The sequence below is a fragment of the Manacus candei genome, unplaced genomic scaffold, assembly GCF_025592945.1.
Source record: "Manacus candei isolate 608988 ecotype Guabito, Panama unplaced genomic scaffold, ASM2559294v1 h1tg000107l, whole genome shotgun sequence".
In the NCBI taxonomy this organism is placed as follows: Eukaryota; Metazoa; Chordata; class Aves; order Passeriformes; family Pipridae; genus Manacus; species Manacus candei.
The window spans coordinates 22,226-38,617 of NW_026138155.1; the positions used below are offsets into that span (position 1 = coordinate 22,226).

The window sequence follows — 16,392 nt, forward strand, 5'->3', positions numbered from 1 at the left end:
CAACCAAGAGGGGGAAAATTTGCATCTCCTTTGGTGCAGGTGTCATCAGAGGCCAACAGAGCTTTCACCTTTTTCAGACAACTGTGCCCTTTTTGGCTCCCTGGCAGCTCCAATGGCACCAGAACCCCCTTCCTGCACACCCACGGCTGTCACACACAGGCACCCACACACCTTTGCTCCAGTCCACACGTGGCCAACATTTCCTCACCCTGGACATCCCAAGGGCAGTATTTTTGCTAGAGAGCACAGCAACCCCCCTGTCCTTGCAAACTGCCTCCCTGCAAAACAAAGGAATCATTTCTCCTGGACACTTCTCCCACAGTCAAGGTCTTTTCAAACTGCTGTCGTGCCACCAAACCTGCTCAGGGTCCCTCCCAGCTTCTGCCTGTCCTTGCATTTAAAGGCACGGGCATATTCTACCTTCCAACAGCAAACCCAGCTCCTCACTGGCAGTAGAAGCCCTGCTCTTACCTGGACAGACTGCCGGGCTCGGCACAGCTGTGGCTCATGGAGCAGCTTCCCAAGGCCCTTCTCTCTCCCAGCAGGAAGCACAACTCGCCTCCACTCCCCAGCACCAGGGGAAACCACGAGCCAGGCTGCAAACTGACACAGAACGAGCAAAAAGCATTAATGCAGCACCAAGAAACTGAGACCAGTCTTCGCCTCGTAACGCTGTACGGGGAAAGCCTTTGGGATTCCGAGGCAAACCCTGAGACACCCAGAGAGCACCAGCCCCGCAGCCCTGCCACAGCTCCCCCGGGGTCACCCGGCAGGTAAGGGGCCTACCCGGCCCCCGCCGCCCAGCACAAGGCGCCCCTAAACGCCCCCGGCTCCCCGGTGCACAAACCCCGCGGCCAAGGCGCTCTCCCCTCAGGCAGCAGCGGGGCCGCACCCTCAGCCCTCACACACAACCGCCCGCACCTGCCCCGCCGGCCCTTTATACCGCGGGCCGGCAGCGCTGCCCAATCAGCACTCGAGCGCCTCCGCCCAATCCCAGCCCGCCTGGCCCTGCGGCCCCGCCCCGCCCGCTCAGCCCGGCCCCGCCCCCCGCCGCCGCCGCCGCGGGGCAGCGACTCTGGTACCAAGGGGCACCTCCCGCTTCTTGTCACAGATCGATCTGAGGCACTTGTCAGGTCAATACCTGCTCTTTTCAAGAGCACCAGACTTGTGTTCAGTGTCCTCATTGTAGCCCACGAATCCCTCTAGGTGTTAAATCAGCCTCCCTGTCCTGTTTCTTCCAATGAAGAATTAGCATTACTGTCAAACCTTGTTAATGAGATGTACAAATCATCCTTGGAGTGTCTACGTTACAAGCTCAGTTTGGCAGTGTTGCTATCCTGAAAATCGTGGAACAGTGACTGTCAGTTCTCCTTATGCTGCTCTTAAACACCATCCCTACATTCCCAGGAGAACTCTGGAGGGAGAGACAGAACGTTTAAAACATGAAACCCTGGCATCGCAATTGTTATTTCTAAGGATGTGTTTCTATCTGATACAGTTGTTGGGGTGATTAGTCTGAAGAGTGTTTTGTACCTTAGGCAGTAAGTCTGGCCTCACCCAGGCGGCACCGAGGGAGCCCGGCCCGGTACCGCCTCCCGTACCGCGAACTAAGGGACAAAAGTGCCGCCTGAGGGCGCCTTCAGGGGCTCGAACCCCTGAGGTCCCGCCCCGCGCCCGCAGGGGTCGTGGCGGGGTTCGTTCCTGGGCAGTTCGTTCCCAGGGCTCCGTACGCGGGGGTTCGTTCCCGCGGTTTTGTGCTCGGGGCTCGTTCCCGGGTCCTGCCCATGCCCGCTGCGAGTTCCGGCCGGTGCCGCCTCTCGCCCAGCGGGCGGGGTGCAGGTTCCGCAGCCGGAGGACCGAGGCGAGATTGGGGCTGGGATCGGGACCGCCGCGGGTGGGAGAAGCCGCTCCGGGCGGGCGCTGGTGCCGAGTCCGGCGCTGCCGTTCCCGCTCCGGCTGCGGCCATAGCGACGCTGGGATCCCACCAGGGAACGGGACACGGTTCCGCTCGGGCCGGGGTAGCCGAGGCTGTGACGGGGCCCCCGGTGCCGGTGCCGAACCGGGCGGGGTGCGGAGCCCTCCCCGGAGCGGCCCCGGGAGCCCCCGGACCCGCGGCGCCGTCTGGCGGACACGGCCGGTATTGCAGGGCCGGTACCGCAGCGCCGGGGCTACCGCACGGCGGGGACCGCACGGCGGGGACCGCACGGCGGGGACCGCACGGCGGGGACCGCACGGCGGGGACCGCACGGCGGGGACCGCACGGCGGGGACCGCCCGCACCCCACGGGGGATGCAGAGCCCTCCTGAGGCCACCACACCCTCCCCCTTCCCCGCGGTGTTCCTGCCTTGCCATGCTCCTTGGAAAGGAGGAGAGGTGGAGGAGGCAGCGCAGGAAAGGACACCTGGTCACACCGGGTCAGGTTTATGTTCCAGCTTTATTCTCTGTCAGAGAGGCCCTGCTTTTCTCCTGGCTGGCACAGAGCCCCCCCCATGCCAGGTGGAGATGGTGTCCCCATGCTGCCTGGCCCCACTGGGCTGGGCCCCTGCCCAGGGACAAGGTGGGAGGTGCTGGATGTCCTGGGCACTCAGGACAGTGCAGAGCTGGAGCTTTGAGCACCATGAATGGAAAAGGCCAGCGGTGCCGTGCAGCGAGGCTGCTGCACAAGGGGCAGAGGGGAGTGACAGCCACTCCTCCTCCTCCTCCTCCCAGTGTATAAAAATACCAGTGTGACTTTATTTGGCTTTTCAGCTTTGGGTTATGTTTGTTCTACAGTTTATAAAAAGCTTTTCCCAAAGTGTGTGCTCTGTTACACTTCTGTGCCGTCATGCAAATTGCTATGGACTTTGACTTCCAGGTTCACCTGCTTCACCTTCCTGCCCTTCCCCTGGCAGATGCTGCCATTTTCCCTCAGAGAATGAACATTCCTCACGGTACAGCACCGGCTGCCCATGGCCCTCGGGACACCCCTGGGTAGCTCCACCTTGGTGTTCAAGGGGTGCTCCTCGGGGGCGGCCCTGGCAGCCTCCCGCTTCCTCCGCACCTTCCGACACTTCCTGGCGAGGAGGCAAACCCCGGACAGCACCAGCAGCAGCAGGGTGAGGGCGGCAAAGGCGCTCCCCAGGGAAGCGCCCGTTTGGGACAAGGAGGCTGCGACGGCGGCTTCCTCCCTCTCCAAGAGCAGCGACTTCATGTTGGTGCCGTTCTTGACCTGGTCGCCCTCGTTGTCGTAGACCAAGGAGTCGTCCAGCACCGTCCTGCTGGCGCCTCGGGCCAGGTCCCTGCGGCTGCGCTGCCAGCGGCGAGTGAGGGACCGCTGGACACGGGGCCCTGCCGTGCTCTCCGGGCCAATCACGTAGATCACCTGAAGGTACCACTGGTGTCCAGCTTCCACCTTTCCAAAGGGGAAGACGAGCACACAGGTCACGTTAACAGTGAGTTTAACATCGAGTGATCAAGAGCTGGTGCATTTTGTGCTCTGTTTCTGACAAAGCAGCTCGGTGGGTTTTTTCTGAGCGCTTGCAGAAACGCTGATCACCAAGTGAGGTTGTTCAGCCTTTGCCAGCTTCAATAATTCATTCAGAGTCATGAATAATACGTTTTTAAAGAGCTTTTTCCTGAGTGCTTTGGGGGGGGAAATAAAATCTTAAAATTTTAGATTATATTTAGAATAATAACCTAATCATTTTCTGTGTCAGGGTTGGCTTCTGAAGGACCGGAGCCTAAAATTTGCAAAGCATTTGGGAGATCCTGGACAGAGAAGTTACTTTTTGGGCTACCAGAAGCACATACCTTGTAGAGAGCATCCACCTTGAGAGTAAATCCATCGACTCCGGGCATGCTGCTTACCGAGTGGAACTCGGACAGCTCGGAGGCAAAGTGGGCATCAAAAGGCACATCGTGGAAGTACCTATCTGTCACTTCAGGTTGGTTTCGGTCCTGGAAATCAGAGAGGTGTTATGAAGAGGGGGGCAGGCTCTCTTGCCTTCCAAAGGGAGGCCAGGGCACTACACACTCCTCACCCCTTTGCAGTCAGGATCTGTTTGCTGCTGGAGAAGCTCCCGAAGGGGAAGCAGAAGCAGAGGACTCACCAAGAGGAGGAATCGATGTTTCAGGTACTTGTTGGGTTGGATGCAGCCATACTGGGGCCCCTCGTTATAGACAGTGCCCGTGGGGTCGAAGAAAGGCACGTAGCCATCCTTGCCCGTGCACAGGTAGACTTTTTCCAGCTGCAGCTTGTACGCGGCATTGAGGTTTTGTTCCGGGTGCCAGAGCACGCGGCCATACAGGACTTGCCCTGGGGAGGGGGGGAGAAAGATGGACAGGTGAAATTCTCCAACAAGAGAATTAGTCACTGCTAGAGACTAACTCGTCGAACCACACGTGGCTCTGGGTTTGGAAAGGTTTGGATGGTTTGGGGTGTAAGGGTGACAAAAGCACATTCTTTTCTTACAGGGCTTTAACATGCTCAAAATGTCATTTGTTGCTGTAAAAGAGGCAAAGCCAAAATAAATCCTACCCTTGGAAAAAGCCCCTTTGTAATCCATTTCTGCTAGGGACATTTCGGATTTGGTGGGGTCCATCAGAAACACCTTCTCGTTGTTACACAGCTGGAACTCTGTGTTTAGGGAGTAGACAACGGGAACTGGGCGGTTGGTCTGCTGGAAGGCGATGGGGATCAAAAATCTGGAATTGGGACAAGGAAGGAAACCATGGAGAGGTGAGGTTTGGACACATGTGCACCCCAAGCACAGCGATCTCCCACCCCCCTGAGCGCAGACACTCTTGGTTGCAGGGAGGCTCTTAAGCAAAGGAGGAGGTTCCATCCCTCCCCTTTTCCCTTCCTGCTGCTGTTGTGCTGTCCCACACACCTGCTGAGACCCCAGAAACACCCCAAATGGGCTGACATTGTCCTGGATGGGGCCTCCTTACCGCTCTGGAGCGTGAGCCGTGCAGGGCAGGGGCTTGTCTCCAGGCTCTGCCCATGGCTGCGTGGGCTGCACAGTGCAGGGGATTAAGAAGATGGTGTACTCTCCAGAGTAGTCCTTCCTGGGAACAGACAGAAGACCCTGTGGTCATCAAACGGGGCCCTGTGTTCACCCAGAGCAGCACCTCTTCCTGGCCCCAGAAATGTTCACCCAGTAGGTGCCTGAGGGACAAAAGGGACCTAGCGAGTTTAATGTGACCCTCTGAAATACACGGTCACCTCTGGGATCTACCTACCCATGGCTTCACTGCTGGAAAAACACCTTCATAAGGAGCTGAGCTGATTTTTCCCTCAGCAGAGGATTTCCAGCCCTGACAGCAGCTCCCTGCACGCTCCAGCTCTCAGCCCTTGACCAAGGCTGGCTCCTGAGCATTCCACACTATTGCTGTGGCTGCTGGAAGGGCACCAGGGAGAATACAGTGCCATGGGAAGCTTCTGAAGGGGACTGAACCCAGAATCCTCACCTGTTGTAGGAACTGGTTGCTCTCCAGAGCTGGTAGGGGGAGTCGAAAGTCTGAGCGCTCCATAGCAGCTGCAGGTCAAATTCGATCCCTCCCAGGTGCTCTGGAGTCATTAAAAAAGACCTGACATCTGGCAGGCTGTGGTGCTCCATGACAAAAAGCCCTGGAGGGGGAGGACAGGGAGGTGACAGGTAAGATAGAGCATGGAGAGGCCCCGTGCCGTGCACCTCAGCACAGAGCGGCTCCTGGTGGGAAGGGGGACTCATTCTGCTGCCTTGTTTTCACTGATTTGACTGATTTCTGCCTCTGTCAGTGTCACTGCTCTCACCTCTGAACTTGGCCTGTGTCTTGAACTCGATAACCAGCCGGCCATCCTCACGGATGTAGATCCTGATGATCTGCAGCCGGGCCGAGAGCACGCTGTCCGTCTGGATCCCTGCAGGGACAGAGGCACTGGGGAGCACACCCAGCACAGTCACCCCTCGGGTGGGCTCTGCCAGCCCCAGAAGCATTTGGGAGAGCTCCAGAAGGCATGGTTTAATTGGGATCATCCTCCAGCGAGCCAGCTATTAAACTTCCTCCGTTATCCACGTGCCACCTAAGTCTCCCCCAAGCAGAAGTTTTTTTGAGTTCCCCCCATCTGTGAGAGCCAGGGGAACATGACTGCAGCTGCCACACGAGTACCCCTGAAAAGCGTCCAAGACATCGCTCCAAATATCCCACAGGACTCTGATGAAGAGAGAGGTCTTTTCCTGAAGTGCCAACTGTGCCCACGAGCAGAAGGGCTGGGGGAACATGGCTAAGCTGGCACAGGGGCAGGCATGCCTGGACTCAGCCTGCACGCCTTTTGCCTCAGGGATCAGGGCTCTGGTGGCAGCGCAGAAACTAAGGAGAAGGACAAAACAAGGAGGAGTTAATACTCCCATAGCGCTCGAATGCCTCGGGCTTACCTGTCCTCCAGAGAACAGTGTCGTAGAAGAAGGAGAACTCCATCTCTGTGTGATGCTCCAGGGAAGCCCAACCCCTCGGCGCTGTCACGTAGATATAGGACACATAGAGAGGGACGTGGACTGTCAGGAAGGACTGAGCAGAGTCCCGTACCTGGCAATAAAACCCAAAAAAGGGGGGTTATGCACCTTCCAAATGAAGGCAGAGGTGACTGTCTGAATGTTCTTTACCTCGACTGTAGGTACTTTAGACAAACCTGTTTAAAGCAGGGTCAGGACTAAGGCTTTTTGGTGCCGTGGGACAAAGGAGCTGTGGGGACAATTTCACCTCAAAGCCCCTAGTTTCCAAGGCTGTGAATTAAAATTCAGCAATTCTGCTTGCTCAGGCCTCCCCCAGCTCTCCATTTATTATCTACAGAGTGCAGCTGTACTCTGCAAGCCCCAGAGAGTTCAGGGAGACATTCCAGCCTGGCTGGTGCCAGGCTCCACAAGCTCCATTGGGCAGTTGTTCAGGCCAAGTAGCTCCTCTGGATTTGTGCAAATGATTGGAGCTATAAAAGGAAAGTTAACAAAGTATTCCAGGCTGGCAGGAATTAAAAGGGATTATGCTGGCCATAACATTCTGACTGGGAATTTAATGCAAGAACCTAAGGATGATGAGATACTCACTGGAGTGGGATGTACATGGATAATCCAGCCACGAGAGGGCAGTGAGACACACTGAATAGTGAAAGCTACTAATTTAAAGAGCATTTTTGGCTTTTGCTCTGCCAGTGTGTTAATTAAGAAATGAGTAAAAAAAAAATCCCATGACCTCACTCTGTTGTGGATCACACACTGATCTGTCTCTGCTGTGTCCTTTGCTCATTTCTACTGGGTGAGAACACAGTCAAAATTGTAAAAGAATAGAGCCCAGCTGGGGATATTTTGTATTTCCAGTATGGTTTTCTATTAAAAAAAAAAAATTTTGCTGATGCTCTGAAGATAAGGAGAATAAAACCTAGGTTAACCTAAGGAAAAGAAATGAATTAAATGCACACAGCACTTTTCCAGGTGAAAGGGGGGAAAAGCCACGATCCGCTTGTACAGAGCGGCAACTACACATGAGCACAAAGCCTAAGAACAGAGAAAGATCTGGGTTACGTGGAACGGCTCTGGGTGTGGCCTCTCACCTGGAAGTCAGCGGTGACTGAGCCTCCGCAGACATCAATTAGCTCAGTCATGTCGTAATAAGCATCAAAGGTCCAAATGCAGCTCTTGAGGTTGAGGTGCTGGTAGAGCTGGATCGTCTTGGGCTCCCTCACCGCGGGGTCCAGCTGGTAAGGGCGGTCATAGCCCGGGCCCAGGACGAAGCTGTCGTGGGTCACTTCGTCCAGGAACCCTGCCTCTGGGATGGAGAGACATCAGGACACTGATCCCTCTGGATTTTAAAGAGCCTGAGGTCTCATTTGCACTCTTGAACCATGGGAGCTCCTCTCCCTTGGTAATCCTTGAGGTCAAACTGAATATACACAGGTCTTCACAGGGGAAAAATGTTTAGGAATGGGGTAAGAATCCTAAAAATCCAGCTTAGGGATCTATTCATTCAAGGTTGAAGTTAAGCTTTAAGAAATGAGGAACAGCTTGAGTATGGAATTATCAGAATGACGTACAACCCACTGCACACCATGCAACAAGTATGGATCTCATTCCCTGGAGTGTCAGACACACAATCTGCCTGTGTTTTTTCAGCAGTGAATTTATTTTGCTCCTTCTTGTTGCCTTGTGGGAGACCTCAGTGACCCAGACACAGCAATCCAACCCCACAGCTCCCTCTCTAACCATGTGGATATCACAAGAGAGATCTGAAAAGCAGAAAATCACAATCTCTTCAAACAGAGCAATGTTTAAAGATTCCCATGCATGGAATCTCATCTCCAGTGGGGCAGCTCTGGTCGCTGCTATTAGTACAAGATTAATTATTATTTACATGATGTCAAGAGAGCCCAGAGGAAGACAAAGCCGTCTTCTCTGCATTTCTTCCCTGGTTTCCACATTCAGGAAGTAAAGTTCAAGGTTACCTGAGGTGCCTCTGAGGTCTCTGACAGTGACCAGGTTGGAGCAGACATGCTGGTGCCTGTAGATGGACTCGGAGAGAAGGAAATGCAGGTTGTGCAGCGGGAGGGTGGAGATGAGGGGCAGCATCCCGTCCTGGTGGGGGATCTGCACCGAGATGTGGATCCTAGAACAAGCAGCACATGAGACAGCGGAAGAGAGCAGCCCTGGCAGGCACAGAAGCCTCATGCATCCCCCCCAACCCACAGCAGCCCAGCCCAGCCCAGCCCAGCCAGGTGAGCCTGATGTTTAGTTTCAGCTGGATTTCCCCAGCTACACATCTGCTCCTTAAGCTATTCCACCAACTCCCAGTTCCTGAGGGGAAGGGAGAGTGGGAGTACCCTGAGCACCCCACACTGCAGCAGGGATGTGGTTTCACACACACATTCTCCTTGTGGTCCCAGGCACCTCAGTAAGCCCGGGGGCGCTGGTGAAGGGCTGCACTCCCCACTTCTCCAGGCTCATACCTGTTGGGATGCTCCTTGTGCTTGACATCCAGGTACTTGAGCGTGGCAATGAATGACTGTGCCTGAAACCCTCTGGCTGTCCCTGCCACCACAGGAGTGTGACAAATGGCACTGTCTGTGCCTATGGTCACCATGTTGCTCCTCAGGGGGGTCCCCACATGGCCAGCCTTGTCCACAGCCTTGGCCACACAGCGCACATGGAACCGCCTGCTGAAGTAAATGCTGTCCAGCACCTGGGGGAACGAGGAGGGAGAAACAAGTGGTGCTTTCAGCAGGCTCAGGGAAGAACAGTGCCAAAAAAACAAAAAAGAAAAATCCCCAGAGAAGCACCACACCAAGTGCCAAACCCGAGGAGACTGTGTGCTTTAATCTCCGTGCTCCTGCTGCTCCGCCGTGCCCATACCTTGTGGTTGACGCTCGTGAAGGGGGTGTTGTCAGTGATGGTCTCGAAAGGCGACCTGGCTCCATTCCCATCCGTGGGAGCTGCCACTTCCCAGCTGAACTGTATTGAAGACTGGTTGATCCCGGCCTCACTGCAGCGTTCCTTCATGACGGTGTACTTGGGGAAGTGAGGGTCACAGGGGGTGACACAGATGAGAGGATAACCCGGGGAAGGGGATTTCTTAGCACCGTCCTTGGTCACTTCTTCCACCCGGTCGTAGTCAGCCAGGGTGACAACCTGCAGGGATGCAAGACAGCAGCATTCACCTGGGGCTGAGGGAAGAGCTGGAAAAAGCCATCCTTCCCTCCCACACGGTCACTGCAGCTCTTCATTTCATTTCATTTCATTATTTCATTTCATTATTTCATTTCATTTCAGTCTGTACTTGAAGGGCACTAAATCACATCCGCTGCAATGAGCGACTCACCACGGGAGGTGCTGGGAGAATCAGGCTCCCTGTTGCCTCCTGATCCAAAATAGTCACTGTTGCAGTGCTAGTGTCTCCAAGAACTGCTTCCACCGGATCATCTGGACCCAGCACCAGAGAAAAGGACTCGTGCCATTCCCGGTCTTCGTTGGACATGATCTCCACCTTAAACACGATGTGGGTCACACCTGGGCGAGGGAATGCAAGAAAAACAGAGAGAACTCGATCCATCATTGGAGACTGCTCTGAAGTTCTTGTGAAAACCCTGCACAGCTGCTGCTCCAGGCTGTGGCCATGGAGACATGATAAAATACACATTATAAATTTTATTGCCACTCATTGCTGCTAATAATTTAGTCCTGTCCCCACAGGAGTCTGCTCTAGACATAAAACTCCAGCTATGACAACTGATCCAATCGATCTGGTGATAGATTCACTAGCAGATGCCATCTGAGGATTAATAATGGCTGTCATGTAGCTGTCTGGACTAAAAATCTAGGATGCAAAGCACATTCCCACCCATGCTGTCTCTCACACCAGTAGTGTGCAGAGCTGTTTGGTGAAGGCTTCTTGGTCCAGCAACACGCTCTGAGCTGTTCCTGACAACTAGTTCTCTGTTGAGACTTACATCCTCTGAGGATGACTCTACTCTCACCTGCCATGTGCCAGTGCTTCCTCCTCTGGTCTGATCACCCTCCATTAAACACGTCAGCTATTTTGTATAACAAAATTACAGCAGCCAGAGGAGGAAGGGGAAAAATCTTGCACTCCACTTGAAACACACTGAAGAGCTGGACAGGTCTTTCTTCTCACAAAGACTGTGCTGAGCCCAAGAGCAAATCCCAAATCAAATCTAACCCCCAAAATCTAAGGGCATATTCTGCCTTCTTATAGTCACCGGGAGCAGTTAGACCAGCGTCGTGTTGTAAACCTCATGCAACAAGCGGCGTTTTCCAAGTCTCCTGAATGTTCTGACGTGCACAAAGTGTCCCTGGTCACACGCCCACCTCTCACACTCCCTTCCAAGGACCCTTTACCTGGGCTGAACTTGAGCATTCGACTCTTGGGATAGTAATCCACGCCGGCCTGGGCGGAGCCGTCCCGGGTGCTGCAGCGCACTTTGGAGGTCCTGTTCTGGTCCCCTCTCCGGACCACCCTGATGTTTAACACGGCTACACCCTCCGGGCCCGGCGGCTCCCGCACTTGGTACGCGGCTTCTTCGAACTCGATGGTGGGGGCTGAAGGAAGAGCAGTGGAGAAAAAGCCCCGGGTTTGCACACCTGACTGATTCCAGGTGGAGGACACTCAGCACCTGTGGTGAGAGAAGCTCAGCTCCTTTTAGACTCATCTACGCACCCTCAGAGCAAGGGGCTCCACAAAGCGGGGGCCAAAATGGGTTGGATGTGAATTAGGGCAAAATCCAACAAATGTTTTGAGCTACAGAGGATGGCAAATTATTCTCCTGTCCCTGCCTCCCGCTGAACCACACGCCCTCCAATCCACGCCATGTGCTGGTGCTGCAGTCACAGCAGAGGAACCTGGCAACCCCTTTTTCCACACAGATCTCCCTAGGCTATGATGCTGTGGAGGGGAAGCACAGCAACTCCCCATGGAACTGCAGGGGAATGGGAAACAGGACAAACAGTGGGTTCAAGGACTGTTATTCATCCCTCCCTTCAGCCCAGCCCAGTGCACACCAGTGACCTGCACACAGAGCTGTAACTGGCACTGAAGGCATCCATGTTTACCCAAAACTGCTGCTGGGACTGTGCTGACTCCCTCAGAACCACAACAACATCCTTGCTGAGCATCCTCACTTACCATCTTCATCATTGGTGACAGTTATGGTTGTCATGTCCATCTTCCCAATCCTAGCTCCACTCCAATGGTTTCCAAGTGGGCTGCCAAGATAGACCTGGAACTGCTCTTCTGGTTCAAAGGCAGAGTCATCACTGACATAAACACTGCAGTTCTTCACCTGAAGCCAGGTAAAGAGGAGAAAAGAGCAAATACTGATAAATCAAATGAAGCCATGCAAGGGCCAGGCTGTACTTCCCTATCCAGGGTTTCATGTCTGAGTGCTGCCTATCCTGGAAGAAACACTTTTATTTTTAGGGATGCTGCTTCAGTGTGGACAAACCCCACAGTCACATGATGAGACACAGCAGCAAAGGCCTCTCCTTCCACAAACCCACAGCTCTCTGCTACAACCCCGAGTCCTCCTAACACACAGGATTTGCACTTTAGGACTTAACTAGTTTAATCATGAAACAAACAACCCCTTCACAGTCAGGTCATATTGCCAGGACAAGAATTTGTGTCGTCTATGAGACTAGTTTGGACAGCCTCTGTCAGTTCCCTCTGGCCATGCAGAGTCAAAGAGGAGATCCGAGCCTCTCCAAGCCATGTCTGTTTTATTCTCCCCCAGGCCAGGTTCAGCTCACCTTCTCCCCTTTCAAGAAAGTGATGCGGGACTCCTCCGCGTTCCTCCTCTCCAGGAAATCCTCCATGACCTGTGCTGTCTGGCTCCGGGTGTAGCACCTGACAGAGGACTCATAGCTCAGGTCCCCAGTGCGGAATATGGGAATGTGAAGAGTCCCTTCCTTTTCCTTCACCGTGTAGGTGTTCTTAATGAACTGCATGCTGGGCACTGCAGGGGGTCATAAAAACAGTCAGGCAGTGCTGAAGAGCTTGGTTCCACACAGAGCCAAGAGGATGGGATGGACCAGGTGGAGCTGCCAGGGGTAACTTACCATCTTGGAAGATGTCATTGATGGCCACGATGGCTTGGAATGGCTTTGCCAGCTCGGCTCCATGGGGTGAGCTGAGATAAACAACAAATGTCTCCAGCCCTTCTATCACTGGGTACTGAGCGTCATCCAGGATTGTCAGGGGGCAGAACTGGGAGGAAGGCAGAAGTCCTGCTGTTAGAGGTGCAAAGATTTCATCCTTCCCAGCACTCACATTTGGAAGTCTAATGTAAAGCCATTATGTCAGGCATACCATGGCAGATCTGCACAGAAAGACTGCACAAGTGTCACCAGACAGAGCAGACTCATCAGGAGTCCAAGTGGCTCCTCACCTCTTCGGTCTTGCCTGGCCTGAACTCTATTTTCCTGGAGCTGGGGACATAATCGACTCCTGGGCTGGCAGACGGAGGGTCTGACGTCCGAGTGGCACACCACACAGAAGTGGGGGTTGAGAGATCAGGTCCCTGGCGGAGGACTGGAATCTCAATGTTTCCTGCATCGCCAATTGCACACAAGAGAGAACAAGGTGAGAAAGCAGCCAGGTACACACCATAAACCCATTCCTTTCCCTTCAGCACCCCCTTCTCCTTTCAGTACCACTCCTGCCCCCCGCCTTCCCCATGGGGGCAGAAGGAATCACAGAACCTCTCTGCACATTTTGGACAGGTCTGTTTCTGTGGGAGCCCCCCCTGCCCTTCACCTGCAGCCTCGCTGACGGTGAAGGTGGCATTGCCCAGGAACACTGTGGAGGCATCGTTGGGACCAGCAATGAAGACGGTGGCTGAAGCCCGGCTGCCGACGCGGGCGTTGTCCGAGGCATCGGCCAGTACGATCTCAAACTCCTCTTCCCCTTCGTATTCACTGTCATCGATCAGCATCACGTCACAGGTCACCACGGTCACACCCGGCCCGAAAACAATCCGGTTCTCATCTGCCATCCCCCGGGACTTGAAGTCGGAGCCGGATTCCAGCATATAAAGGCTGCTTCCCGTGGCGGATTTGGGGACGGTGTAGCAGATGGCAGACACGGTGCTGCTGGTATCCCCTAGGAAGCAACAGAAAAAACCCCATAATTCTATGGAAATACTTTTCCTCTATTTGGTGGAGACCTCTGCCCTCTGCCACTGTCCCTCCCACGGGGCTCCCTCCTGGCTCCACCCACCTTTCCTTTCAACAGGAGCCGAGAGGAACCCAGCGCTCTCGCTGACATGGAATGTCCTCCTGTCGAACTGCAGCGTGGGCTCATCCTCGGGGTCAGCGATGGTGACAGTGGCCCGGGTGACGCTCCCCAGCAGAGCATAGGCCGGCATGCTGAGCTCCACGGAAAAGCTCTCCGTGCCCTCAAAGACGTCATCATCATTGATAACGATGGTGCAGGCCTTGGTGTCCTCCCGCTCCTCAAACTGCACCTGGAAGGCAGGAAGCCAGCTGCTCTCCTTGGACCGGGGCCCGCAACTTCCTCGGTGCTTTTATCGCTTTCCATCAGCTCTTTCCTCCAGGCCTGAGGGCAGGTATGGTCAGACCGTCCCTCTCCCGGTGGCCCCAGCCTACCTGCCCCGTGTAGTCCACGTAGTCCTGCTGTCCCGGCTGTGATCCGGAGCCGGCGGTGGCCGTTCCCTGCTCGGTGCGGCACATGACTATGGCGTACTGGTTGAGGCTCCCGACCCGCCTCACGGTGACGCTCACGGAGCCGGAGCTCTCTCTGACCTTGTAGCTGCAAAGGGATCAAGCAGATAGAAATAACAGGCTGAGGAGCAAAATCTGTGTGTTTGTGTCATACTGAGCACCATGGACTCAGGGTGAGTGTGGCCTCCATGGAAAATCCGAGGGACACTAATAACCAGGGACTTGGGCAGAGGGCAGCTGTTCCGTGGTTTAGCCCAGCAGACCCCTGTCCTCATGGACAGAATTTCATTCCCACGCTGTAGGGTCCAATCACACTTACCTTGTGTGTGTAAAGCTGAGGAGAGACCACTGGACATGGAAGACATTGCCACTGACCACGTTGGGTTTGCTGTCCTTCACTAGGAACTGAAAGCTGTCCGTGGTCTCCTGAGCCTTCTCCTCATCCATCACGTACCGAATGAGGCCCTGGTTCACATCCTCTGCCAGGAGGAGACATCCAGTGAGCCGACACAGAAATCCAACAGCAGTTTTATACATCAACGCAAGGATCGGGGTCTCCACAGGAAGCAGTAACCCCCTCACCTCCCCTTCCTGATGGAGGGCCCCTCAGCCCTGCAAGACTGAACTTTCCACACATTGCTCTGCACTGCTGGCTACACATCTACCAGACCTTGTGATGATCTACAACTCCTCTTTACTGTCCCAAGTCTCCAGCTCTAACAAGTCTGGAGAACCTGGGTGTGCTACAGGACACAGGTTGGCATCTACTAAGAAATCACAGGATTTCTGCAACTGAAAGTCCAAGGCTTATTTTCTACATACTTTGGAGATTTGCCCCTTGTCTTCTCCCTTCCCATCTTTTCTTTCCTTAACAAAGGAAGGAAAAAAGCAGCAGGACACAGCCCAGCTCCATACCCTGTGTGAAAGTGGTCACAGCCGTCCCTGGTTTCAGCTTGTGCTCCACATGACCATTTCTGGGACCAGTTGTTATCTCGTAGATCAGCTGTTTGTCATCTGTGTCAGGATCTGTCGCCAGTAATTCCTTCTTAGTGATGAGGTTGGTTGCCTGGATTAAAGCCAAACCACGGGAGTAAAACACTGGAGCTCCAGCAGTGCAAGTCTGCTTGACTGTTCACACAAAAAGCCCAATGATCCCTCTGTCAAACAGTTTTCCATGAGGGAAAATCTAGGGATGTGAAAGCACAGAGCAGTGTGAACAGACGGACACCCCACAAGGTGTTTGACAGTGCAGGAAGAATTCAAATTTTGCCTCACATCAGTGTGTGCCTCAAAGAAAAGCAAATTGAGAAGCAGCTGCCCAGCCTTATGTAGCCGGGACTAAAAGCTAGGATAGATTTTTTGGTTTCACCTTAAAACCTCTGCTCCATGAACTGTGCTGATGCTCAGGTGAGGCCTGGCTTTGCAAAAAGCATTTGCAAAATGCATTTGCAAAAAAACAGCCTCAAGTTGAAGAACAGGACAGTTCAAGCTGCTCTGGGGAGCCTGGACTAGGGCCTCTTTCAAATGTCCTCACGTGGATCTGACTCAGTTCCACCACATTTTGCTTTCTCTTCCAAAAGAAAATGCCTTTAACAGCAGGAGAAAGAGAGAGAACTGAACTGCCTGAGGCTGCAGGAGTGCTTTTCCTTTAAGTCAGGAATTTGAGCTGAGATAGCCACTTCTTAATACAATTTCTTACTATAGTGTCTTCCAGTCTTTTTTCTTAGGAAGAACCAAAGTGTTTCTTTGCAGTTAATGCTGGGCCCTCAGAAACAAGCCGAGAGAGACAGTTTCCTGGGGTTTTGTTTGGACTTCAGCAAAACAAAGGCACGTCACAGCGAGAAATCCCTACATTATATCTTTGGAAAGCCATGTATCTCTGCCATGGCTGCTGCAGAACATCATCAAGACTTCTCCACCATCAGCAAAGCTGAAAATATACCCTGGGGTGGAGGGATTTTCTCTACCACAAAAATAAAAATGCTGAGGGATCAGGATGTTTACCTGCTAAGCTCCTGCTCCAGCAACAGCCTAAGAAACAATCCAAGCTGAGCTCACACAGGCAGTTACCTTGCCATCCACGTGCTCCAGCCACTGCAAACCCAGGTTGGTGACAACCCTGGGTGTCCCATCATCCACAGGGAGAATTTGCACTTGGAAGTGCTGCGGTGCTGCTGTCACGACCTGACAAAAA

General features: G+C 53.9%; 1 protein-coding gene across 1 annotated transcript in view; it reads right to left on the reverse strand.

Moving 5' to 3' along the window:
* Positions 1–2,409: 2,409 nt before the first annotated feature.
* FRAS1 (Fraser extracellular matrix complex subunit 1) overlaps positions 2,410–16,392 on the reverse strand; it is a 98,971-nt gene continuing 84,988 nt past the window's right edge. Inside the window, exons 50-73 of the mRNA XM_051769420.1 lie at positions 16,269–16,382; positions 15,114–15,264; positions 14,518–14,677; positions 14,124–14,286; positions 13,735–13,981; positions 13,273–13,617; positions 12,905–13,065; positions 12,576–12,723; positions 12,267–12,472; positions 11,644–11,800; positions 10,860–11,060; positions 9,823–10,010; positions 9,357–9,632; positions 8,954–9,186; positions 8,453–8,613; positions 7,565–7,779; positions 6,396–6,546; positions 5,774–5,881; positions 5,449–5,608; positions 4,930–5,046; positions 4,517–4,683; positions 4,089–4,294; positions 3,790–3,936; positions 2,410–3,391 (exon numbers count right to left, since the gene is read on the reverse strand). Of these exons, the coding sequence (XP_051625380.1) occupies positions 2,807–3,391; positions 3,790–3,936; positions 4,089–4,294; positions 4,517–4,683; positions 4,930–5,046; positions 5,449–5,608; positions 5,774–5,881; positions 6,396–6,546; positions 7,565–7,779; positions 8,453–8,613; positions 8,954–9,186; positions 9,357–9,632; positions 9,823–10,010; positions 10,860–11,060; positions 11,644–11,800; positions 12,267–12,472; positions 12,576–12,723; positions 12,905–13,065; positions 13,273–13,617; positions 13,735–13,981; positions 14,124–14,286; positions 14,518–14,677; positions 15,114–15,264; positions 16,269–16,382 (4,767 nt within the window). The 3' untranslated portion in view covers positions 2,410–2,806. The remainder of the gene's footprint in view (positions 3,392–3,789; positions 3,937–4,088; positions 4,295–4,516; positions 4,684–4,929; positions 5,047–5,448; positions 5,609–5,773; positions 5,882–6,395; positions 6,547–7,564; positions 7,780–8,452; positions 8,614–8,953; positions 9,187–9,356; positions 9,633–9,822; positions 10,011–10,859; positions 11,061–11,643; positions 11,801–12,266; positions 12,473–12,575; positions 12,724–12,904; positions 13,066–13,272; positions 13,618–13,734; positions 13,982–14,123; positions 14,287–14,517; positions 14,678–15,113; positions 15,265–16,268; positions 16,383–16,392) is intronic.